This window comes from Micropterus salmoides, unplaced genomic scaffold (genome assembly GCF_014851395.1).
Source record: "Micropterus salmoides isolate LMB-PRFRI ecotype aquatic unplaced genomic scaffold, ASM1485139v1 Ms_hic_scaffold_9, whole genome shotgun sequence".
NCBI lineage: Eukaryota > Metazoa > Chordata > Actinopteri > Centrarchiformes > Centrarchidae > Micropterus > Micropterus salmoides.
In genome coordinates, this window is record NW_024044681.1 from 10,738,573 (window position 1) to 10,750,173 (window position 11,601).

At 37.7% G+C, this 11,601-nt stretch overlaps 1 protein-coding gene across 1 annotated transcript; it reads right to left on the reverse strand.

Annotated features, from left to right (window-relative positions):
* Positions 1 to 3,425: 3,425 nt before the first annotated feature.
* On the reverse strand, positions 3,426 to 7,322 carry cldn2 (claudin 2). Its single transcript, XM_038708749.1, has 2 exons — positions 6,754 to 7,322; positions 3,426 to 5,452 (listed from the first exon to the last, which is right to left on the reverse strand). The coding sequence occupies exon 2, from the start codon at positions 5,442 to 5,444 to the stop codon at positions 4,635 to 4,637; it is 810 nt and encodes a 269-aa protein (XP_038564677.1). The 5' UTR covers positions 5,445 to 5,452; positions 6,754 to 7,322; the 3' UTR covers positions 3,426 to 4,634.
* Between the last annotated feature and the right edge of the window lie 4,279 nt (positions 7,323 to 11,601).

Below are 11,601 nucleotides of genomic sequence, written 5' to 3' on the forward strand. Positions count from 1 at the left end.
GCCTTTTTATTGTCATTTTGCTAAAACAGCAGGCTTAGACATTACTGTCGAACACATTCTATTAATAAAACTAACATAATAAATTAAATAACACTCAAGTTGTTGATGGCAAAAGTAAAGCAAAAATGCAGATGCACTACCTGGGACATGATAGGTCTACCTATTAAACAAGTTCAGGTTTATATTTTTTTTTACAGACGACACAGTTTCCTCCATCTTCTGCCATGTAATTAAATATCGCCTCTTCAACGTAGTGTACTCCATTGTTAAATCTTCCACATCATTAACCTCCAGTTAAACATTTCAAGCCTTAGAGCCTCATTAAGTCCTCATTAAATGTTTGTAATTTCTGATTGAGATTCTGTTGGAATTTTACCAATTAATATTTATTCTATATAAAAACAAAATGGCTCTGGGATTATTTTTGTATCTTGCAAAATATCATAATTAGGTGAACCAAACAAAAAATATGACTAAAATAAGGTACGGTTTTACCACATTCTCTCCAATACTTATGAAGACAAAGCTTTTCATTGTAAAACTGACTGAGCGGGCTTTACAGAAACTGAACCCTCTTTTCATCAATAAATGCAGGCATGTACATCAGTCAGAGGGATGTTATTACAGTAAGTCATGAATGAATGTGCTCAGATTTACCTGTTTGGTTGTATAAAGATTACTACAAAAGGGACACAAATGTACAGCAGCATACCCTAACCAATTAGACTCCAGTGCAACATGAAGGTCAATTGAAATGCAGTATGCAGTTCCTCAGTTTAAAACAAAAAAAGTGTTATTCTTCTTTTGGACACTAGGTGGAGCCTTTCAATCATTACCAGCTAGTCTGCTTTTTGACTTGTATGTTCCATCAGCTATACAGCTATTACAGTTAAATTAAGCTTCTTTACAAAGACTTAATTCAGCATAAAACCCCAATAATGTCTTTATTTTATATCTTCACACAAATGGTGATGTACGGAAGCACAAAGCGGTGCATCTTGGTGGGCTAGCAGGAAATTTAAGCTTGAACTTTGTGTTTCTTCAAATGTTGTCAAACGTTTTAAGAAACTAAAATGATCACTAAAAGAAAACCACATTGACTTTTTCTAACAGCCTAATGTATTTTAATCTCTTGTAACGGGACACACGTAGACTATGGTCAGAATTTGAGCTACACCTGTTCTTTGTAAAGCAATTTTGTAACATTTGTGTTGACCTCCCCGGCCTTTCTGTGTGGAGTTTGCATGTTCTCCCCGTGTCCACGTGGGTTCTCTCCGGGTGCTCCGGCTTCCTCCTACCATCCAGACATGCAGGTTAGTTTAATTGGTGTCTCTAAATTGTCTGTAGGTGTGAGTGGTTGTTTGTCTATGTGTGGCCCTGCGATGGACTGGCGACCTGTGCAGGGTGTACCCCGCCTTTCGCCCAATGTAAGCTGGGATTATCTCCAGCCCCCCCGCAACCCTGTATGCAGGATAAGCGGTTGACGATGGATGGATAGATGGATGGATGGATGGATGCGTTGACCCCACACAAAGCAATTGTTGGATGAATAATTTATCTTAATTTATTAGTGGAATAATAATTTTTCAACCATATGTCAACCTATCAGACGCAGCAACTTTGTCACACAATGTTTTATTAGTGAACGAATTCCCCTGACAACACAAACTATTATTTTCTCATGTTTATGTAAATGTTTTCCACAATCATTAATATTTTTTGCACCTGTTTGTCTGAAGTCGCTCTCCCTTGCTTTAAACTTTTGGCTGCAAAAACACACCTGTGCCTGTCTTCAACTGGTTTCTCAAGTACATGAAATCAGTTACTGTAGGATGGTGTTGTTACCAAGTCCTCTGCTCTCAATTAATAACTTTACAAAGAGACAGAGCTCCAGTCTGACTTACTCATGTTTGGAAGGCAACATCCGCCAGCTGGAGAACAAAATCCAGGAAACAGAAACGTTGATTGATAACTTTTTCAGCATTTGTTATGCTTACACATTAATGCATCACTAATTATAACCCTGTATTATCATACATATTAATATTCTCTAATGAGTATTATACCTATGTACCTTTACTTTTGAATTCAGGACTTGTAACAGAGTATTTCTACACTCTGTGCTACTTATACTTCACTAAAAGATCTGAGTAAGATTCTTCCTCCACTGCCATTTCATCTCTTTTAAGTTTTACTGTTGACCATTACTATTTGGTTGGTTAAATTTTTTGTTGGCATCTTCCTCTTTGTGAATGTTCATTCTGTTGTTATGCACAGTATTGTGACAATGATGATGATGATGATGATGATGATGATACATACACAATTATTTTTTGCTGTTTTGTAATTGTTATTTTTCCAGGGTTTCATTTACAGAAGACAAATGCTGAAAACTGGTATTCAACCTAATATTATAATTGTATTAATTTACTGCAGAACTAAAATCTTTTTTTATTTGGTGTTTGTTTACCTTATTTTGTTTAACCCTGGATCTCCCTGATGCATGAGGAAGGACGACTCTCTGCTGGTTGCACAGCTTGTATGTGGGGCAAATAGCGTTCTACTTTGTGTTTTTGAGATTGTGTTTGCTTTTCTCACAAAGTGTGTGTGTGTGTGTGTGTGTGTGTCTGTCTGGTTCACTTATCTCTGGGGTTCTCTTTGTCAATGTCTGTTGGTTGAACCAGTTCAATTCCTGGCCTATATACAGCCCTATATGGAGTTCTGCAATACTAATGACCTTATAACACACTCAAACTCTGAACTCTAGTCCTCTCAGACCCAATTAAAAGTTTGCACAGATCCAGTGGAACCTGTACCACAGACTACTAGTTTTAAGAGGATCAAGATCCAATCATCACCTAAAGTACTTCTATGTTTAGAGAACAAGTGTTATCATGTGCACTTCGGTCTCACAATCCACACGTGAGTTGAACTGAAATTGCATATTGATCGAGCTAAAGTAGTGACTTTGTTTGTCTAGGTTTGTTTGTGTAGATCTTCTGTTTGCCTTCAGTTCAGGGCCGTGATCTTTTTCCTATTCTAGACTGAAAACACCAGCAGTTTTTATTTATTAACAACTGCTCTATAAAAGAGCCTTCATGTGCCACTTATGTATGTTTAAACTTTAAAGTTGTGTTTTTAACATATTGAGGGCAATATACTTATTCAATACAGACCTAAATGTCTTAAAGGAAACACTTTCTTATATTTATATGCATTTTTGTGAGCAGCTTCTCAGTACATTGCGTTTTGACATTAGTGCCCATCAATATTAGATATATATAATATCAGATATCAAGTGCTTCTTGGTATGCATGCTGATTTTGAATATAATCTATAATCTAATTTTTAATTCAGTTGTCTATAACATAAATATTCATGGGGTGCCATATAAAATGGTGTTTTGGGGGCAAAAATACAACAAATGATGATAAGAAAAGTTCTGATTTATTTCAAAATAAAAACAAACTAGAAAAATGCACATAACATTTTCACACTTTGATAATAATAATAAGGCACAACATTATTTAGTATGAAAACAGATTTGAATACTTTTGGTTACACTTCATGTGGGAAGTCCAGTAGCGTATTAGCTAACTGGCAATGGATAGGCTGTAATGAGTCGGTAAAAAAGGTTTCAGGTGATACAGTACTGTGAGAGGTATTCTGTAGGGCTCAGATTGGAAATGTCAGGTTTGGGTTCAGATTTGACAGTGACGGTGAATATCTACAAAAGCAGCAAACAGTTAACAGTTATCAACAGTGGACTGTCCAAGTAATATAGAGTTACCAAATATCAACAGGAAGTCAAAATGTTCGAACAGTCCAGGCATCAGTGACAGAATGATGTATTTCCATGAACCATTAATATTTTTTAAATACAATGCCATTAAATTTGACTTATTTTTCTTTTCCTACAGTCTGCAGTGCTCGTGCAGCAAAACCAAAGCATTGTTTGGCTTTATGTATAAACAGAACACAGCGGCTGCAGTAAGATCATAGAAAAGTTTGTGTAATGTAATTTGGATCTTTGGAAAGTATTTCTGATATGTAAAATTGTAGAACCATATATTTCCAATCAAAACATTTTGTACCATATGGCGCATTCGTCATATGACTTCCATAGCAGATTTAAGGTCCGGTATGCCTGTTGCTGAACTGGTATTGTCATATCGTTTTTGGCCGCTTTGACAAATTACCCATTATTTGTTTAAGTATGAGGACATGCTTCTCTGTGTGTGTGTCATTTGACTTTCCTACATAACAGATAAGTTGCTATCAAAGTAATGGAAATGTGTCTGATCCTACACAAAGATGAAACTTTAACAGAGAAAAAAACAGTAAAATAGTTTGTTGCAGTCTAATTGTACGGAAATGCCACAATTGCACTTTATTTAACAAATCTTTAAAAAAGGACCCACCACAGATTGCAGAAAGGCCATCAAACACAGCGTGACAAGCCAGATTGTTGTCATACAGTTTACTCATCTCTCGTTTGTCATGTATTTAATTTGTCTTGATTCTCCGTCAAGTATATAGTGTGAACATTCATTTAAATACACTTTATGAATACAGTTAATCAAACAAAGTTGTCAGCGGACCACATTTAAACGTGTGATGGAGTAACAGTAACCTCAGACATATCCTGTAATGTCATATCCTGCTGCATTGGGCTTCTTGGCTCCCTGGACTCCATGTGCACTTGACTGGGAGCTGCCACTGGTATTGCGGACCATGCTGGCTGTGTTGATGCCCCCCACCTGCAGGTTGGGGTTGCGATAGGTCTGTGAGGTGGTCCGTGCCCCTGTGCCCGGCATGCCACCTCCTACTGGGTATGGATACCCACCAGCATGGCGTCTCCCACGGCCTCCATCCTGCTCCTCACAGCATGACACAGAAAGCATCCCCCCTCCCAGCATGGAGGCGAGAGCAGAAGCCAGACCAACATACAAACAGTCCCCCAGCTCATACTTCATGCTGGCCGATATGGTGGGTCGGTAGAAGGTCTGGACCACCTCATGTGTGGTCCACGCCACCGGTATGAGTGCCAGGAAGCCCGCGGTAAGAAACAAGCCCCCACTGGCACCTGCCACCTGACTCTTAACTCCACCTGAACCCTCTAAGCAGAGAGTGCACTGCATCCCTAGGACCGCCATGGCAATGGCGAGGACAGACAGCACAATGGAGATGACCATGAGGGCACGAGAGGCCTGCAGGTTGGAAGGCAGGGCCAACAAGGAGTTGTAGGTCTCACACTGGAAGGCCCCTGTGCTCTGGTAGACGCATTCCATCCACAGGCCCCTCATGTTGGCCACGGCTGTGACAATGTTGGAGCCAATGTGGGCAGAAATCTGCCAGTATGGTAGCACTGTGGCGACCATGGTACCCAGCATCCCCAGCAGGCCCAAGAAGAAGCCCATCAGCTCCAGAGCTGCAGATGCCATGGCAACAACTGTGATAGAGGAGACGCAAAAGCACTTGGATGTTGTAAAAATGTACATCTTAAATTTTTACCATCCTACCCACATGATGAGAACGTGGCAATAGTAAATCACTCCAGATTAGATAATGTCAGGTGAGTTGTCAACTATTTAAAGGGACACTAAAATAAGGGCTTTTCAGTTTTTTTGACAGGTTCCATCATCACCAACTGGTGAAGTCACAATAATACACAATACACAATAATATGTGCAATAATGTCAAAATATTTAACAACCAGAAAAAGACCATTACCTGATGGTATGGGTGGCAGTGTATATTAGATATAGAAGCTAAGTATATGTTCCAAAAATTTAAATAAACTAGTATTTCTTTCTAAATTTAAGTTCCTTATCTTAAAAAAAATTTAGCTTCAGGTTAGCCAGTCTGAGCAAGCAACTGTTTTTTGGCTTTGTCAGCATGCTAATTGTCAAGCAGTCTATTTTAGTAAGCACTCACGCTTACTTCAACTGGATTTGAACATTACATAGTTATAGTTTACAAGATAAAAGCTAGTTAGTTAGCTTGCTACTTTTTTAAATTCTCAGGTTATTTTACCATTTTGTTCATGAGATCATGAATTGATTTGACAGTGTGTTAGCTATTTGTATCATGTTTACAAACCACTACAGAAAAATTACTTCACATCTCACTTATAACTGTAGTGTTTTTTAACAGTACTGTAGCTCCATTGTAATGAGGTAAATTGACCGTAGTACTGTTGATTTGAAACTTTATTTAAACGTAACTGCCAGCAAAGGTGGCTTGCAGCTATTCAGCCACTGGTTTGTTGGTACTTTTGTAAATCTTTCAGCCAAGACGAAAATTGTAGTCTGAAATTCCTGCTATCTCTGTCTCAGAATTACTTCAGCTAGGTTTTTACCACTTTACTGCTCATAAATACGGTCTGATAGATATGATGAGGTCAACAGATCCAACAAACATTAATACTTCTACAGTACGTTTCAACTCAAACCAGATACAAATTAACATCAACTCCTTGCCATTACTACTACTGCTACTACTACCACTAATTACTATTAGTATTTACTATTTCTATTACTTTAACTGGAACCAATTAGCCGTTGCAATACTAGCACAATGGCAGGTCCCATAGGTTAGATGTTTCTAAATACTGAATCAATTCAAAATTAAAGTCTTTTTCCATGAATTAACATTGTGTCAACTGATTATGAACCTCATACACTCAAAACATCTTGTCACCTGAAAATACAGTAATATGTACCAAACACACAGCCCACTTTCATGCATTACCTGAGACTGCTGCAGATTATGGAAGAGCCAGGCGCGGGACTAGTTGATGGTTTGATTATGTTCGTTTGCTGCAGGGGATGAAGTTGCAGCTGGAGCAGAGGATGAGGAGGTAGAGGATGAAGACACAGCAGAGCCAGCAGCCAGAACCGATTGTATTCACTACTGGTATTTCTGTTGAACCTGCTCCTGCTTCTCCAGTGGAAAAAAAAATTCCTTTTTTTGCTTGCTGTATTATACTCTGACTGCTTCCTCAGACCTTGTCATAGTCGCAGCTGCTGTGCTGCTCCTGTTCTTGTAAATGGCACCTACTCTGCTGGCTGCATTTGGACTAAGCGAGCCAAAAAACACTTTCAGAACAAATGCTTTTTAAGAAGATCCTTTGAGTTCGATATACTGCCTGTTGCAGAAGAAATCCACTTAAAACCACCAGTAATGCAGAATAATAGACGCTGTTACAGTCTGTGTTCCTGCATATTGTCTCTCTGTCACTGTCTCTCTGTCTGGGTCAGATACTCTGCTGTCTTTGTTTATGTGTGTGATCTCTGTCCCTTATCCAGACCTTCACCTCCTGTCATGTACACACCTCTGACAGTGACACACACATTCATCCTTATTGCCAGCCAGGTTAATCATTCCCTCATCGGTCATTTCTCCAAAACAGATGATACACCACCGGCAGCGGCTCTGTCCAAAAACAAATCGTCATGCACACCCCTGTAAGAGTACGAACATTTCAGGATATTAGTTTTCTTTATAGTTGAGTGAGAAATGTTTAATTCAGCAAGTGTCATTTTAATATAATGAACTGAAAAGAGCTCGAGAACAGTTATCCTTTCATGTTCTCGAGTCTCTTCAGTCTGCAGAAATCCCAAAAATTGCTTGTGAGCTTTTTTTTGTGTTTTTAATTAAAGGCAGCAATGGAACAAACCAGCCTGAAGCAAGAGAGATGGGGAAGGATGAATGTGTGTCTTCATTTATTTTAATAGTTTTTTGTTTTATTTTACATCTTTTATTTTGCATTTTTCAACAAAGACATTTCCGTCTGTGTGACATGATTTTGAAATAAGACAATAGACTAAAGGTAAACATTAAACAATGTGTTTGTCTGGGCATTACTTTAATTTTAATTTATCGTTTCCTTCCTTCCTTCCCATATTGCTCTGTTCTCATGATTCAGTCAGTGAATTCATGACTTTGTTCATTGATAAAGTCTATAATCAGTTGTCCTCAGAGTCTTTTGTCCAGTTCCAATGGCTCAACAAAAGACTAACCTCTAGAGATCAAAAACAGTTAATAAAGTAAGTAAGTAAATAAGTGTTGTTTGTTTTGTCAAATCACCCTTTTAACATGACACACCAAAATCTCCCAGTTTAAACTTTTACCTTTATAGTCCATGTTAACACTTTAGCATACAAAATGTTAAACAATAGTAAAATTAGCATTAGTTTAAAAATGAGAAAATGTTAATAAAAATAACTTTTAAAAGTGGTTTTGGTAAAGTAAAATATAAACAGTGTAGTTTAGAAAAATTTCCACTGGTTCTGTACAGGTTATTTTGACGAGTAATTGTGCACAGGTAAAAATCGCTCCACCACATTGATTAACATTTTTGTTTACCTGAAAAAGATCCTGAAATATGACTGGAATGAACAGCTATAATTAAGTAGCCTTATGACTGTAAATTCATGTTCATGGATAGCATTAATCACTGAAGCAGTCTTGTGTTTAACCAGCCCGATAATCAAACAGAATTTCCTTTTGTTTAATTAGATTCCCTATATTTTACTTACTCTTTGAATCACTTAACAAATCATAGATGTGGGCGGTGTTTGTGGGCTAGTGTTTTACAGGAACAAATGAGTGATTTCTGGTTTTCTGCTCACAGAATGTAGCAGGAAAGTCCAGCAACAAGCCAGTCTCCTAAAAAGTTTAATTTAATTAATTTGCTCTTCAAGGAATAACGTGTCTCTGACTGATTTTACTGATGATTTTTAGGAAAGTCCTTCAAAATGTAACTGAACAGCTTCTATAGAAGTTAAAGAAGAAATTTAGTACAAAAAATATTACAAATCGCCTTCCAACCACACCATGCATAACTATATAATGTTAAAACACCATAAGGCATTAGAATGGGAACATTTAATTTCTTTTTTTGATGCATCCTTTAAATATTAATTTATTAAATCAATTTGTAATTTGCCTTTAAAAAATAAGTTTTGTATTGTAATTGATTTTAATTAAACACCGTTGATGTCTAGAATAATTTTGATGGCACATTCCAGACTCCATACAAACTCTGTTTACCCTTCCATAACATATTGTGAATTTACTGCTCATTTAAGCTGACACCAAACTTGGCTGCCTCCTGCACGTCATCATCCATCAACTGTTTGCTGGGTTGTCCATTTGAAAACTGCTGATGCCTTAGAGCTACAAAAACATCAAACCATGATAACAAATTATACATACCATGTTAGTGTATCTCCAGATGATATTGCAAAGAGACATTGCCCTATCTTGTCAGTCTGTGACTGTATCATATAAACTGTTTACTTGTGCCATTAGAGTCTGTGTCACAGTTAGAGTCACCCGGTTTGCTGCTGATCCTGTCCTGGAGCTCGAGCCTTTGGTTCCTAATCCCTCCAAGCAGCCCTCACATAGCAGCAGCATCATAATGGGATTAGCGTGTAATCCAGCCACTTCCCCTGCGAAGTGGACTGAGAGGGCAACGTCCACACATTCAGAAACACTGAGCCATTATTATAAATCACAGAGGGGCATTATCTGGACACACGGCATATTAATGAGGCAGCTCAGGTCATGTGTCTGTGACCCTTTGTCATTCTGTTGTGACTAGCTGGTGGTAAAAACGAATGAGAAGAGCATGGAATACATACACAGAAAAACTATGAATAATGCTACTCAGAACACCAAAACAATCAAAATCAGACACACTCCTGGTGCTCAACAACAGACAAACATGCCAAAAATATGCCTTAACTTTGAGTATATCTGAACATTTTGCACCTAATTGTTGAACATGCCACTCCAAAACTATGGCCATTGATCTCCGCTTCCACTCTCTCTCGCAATTCTTACCACAAAACACTGACATGTTGAAACAGGAAAGTGACAAACACAAACAGCTGCCACAAAGCTCAATTGTATCATGCTGTTCTCAGGTCTACCTTGTTGCATCATAAAAAAGTCAAACCAGTCCAAAACACAGCAGGATACATCTAACTAATACACACAACACAGATTCTGTATTCACTTCACCACGGCCCCATCTCAGTAGACTGTATTTCAATCAAAGCTTTATTAAGCACACACACCTGGTGAAAATACATACAATAAAATCAGACAAACACAAAATAAACAAAAGAAAAACAGTCCACAATATTGCATATTTACATATAGGCTAAAACTCCAATGATCTTAGCGCCGGACTCATCAGTGCTGAAAGTATACTGTATGCAGAGTCAGATAACCTACACTTACATCTGTACATGAGATTGCGCAGCACAGCAGAGCAGGTGGGCACGCCAACACTGACAAACATTTGCACTGCTCCATCGTGGCACCTTAAGCAGCAGCCTCGAGCCATCATTATATGCTACATTGAGTTTCTGCCTACTGCTCTTTCTGTAGCACCAACACAAATAGGCAGTATACATAGGGGTACAGTATGCTCTAAAAAGGGTAGTCTTCACAGATACTGAGCACATACAAAATGAGTAAATAAATATATTAGTGTGAGACAAAATGCTTGTCTGTCTAACTTCATTGCATACATTGAATGGAGCAGACACAGTTACCCCATTTTACATGCATTGACTGATGAGCACACAAAACATTTGCCATCGGTGGAGGAAGTCTTCTTATTTACTGTGGTAAAAGTAATAATCACTATTAAATAAATACTCTGTTACAAGTAAAAGTCATGCAATGAAAATGTTAGTTAAGTAAAATTATAGAAGTAATATGAAGAAATAGTACTTAAAGTGGTAAAAGTATTAAATGCAGAATCGCTGCTGCTAGTTGGTTGAGGTCGAGCAATTTTTTTACTATTTTGTATCAGACTACAACTAATGATTATTTTCATCATGTTTTCTCCATTGATCCATTCATTGTTTGGTTTGTAAAATTTCTGAAAATAGTGAGAAATGGCGTTAAAGTTACCCAGATTCCACAGTGACACCTTAACAACGCTTATGTATTTTTTCCAACCAACAGTACAAATCTCAAAATTATTAAAATAAATAAAAGGAGAAGCAGCAAATCCTCACATTTGTGAAGCTGGAACCATGACATGTTTTTTGCATGGGATATGACTAACAACAAAAATAGTTGTCAATTAATTTTATGTCAATTGACAAACTGCTTTACCAACTAATCGTTTAAGCTGTGCTTGTATATACTGTTTTGTAGATTATGATTCATACAGCTCTTCATAAGTTTTGTAAAGTAACTGTAACTAAAGCTGTCACAAAAAGCTGTCAGAAACGTACAATATTTCCTTCTTGAATATAGCGTAGTAGAAGTATATATAGAAGTTTCATGAAACACTCAATACTCAAGCAAAGTATCTCAAATTTTAATACTTGAGTAAATGTACTCAGGTACATTGGGACTACTGCTTATTACCTACAAACATCTTGGACCACCTGGACTGTAACTGTTGTCATCCCCTCAACCTCTCAGTCCCAATGTTCCACCCTGTACACTCAGATCACAGGACGACTTAGTTGTCTAAGTATCCTGAAGATTAGTATGCGCTCCACTGCCAGCAGAGCATTTTCATTCTGACCTCCACTACTGCAAAATAATTTATCACACTTGATCAGA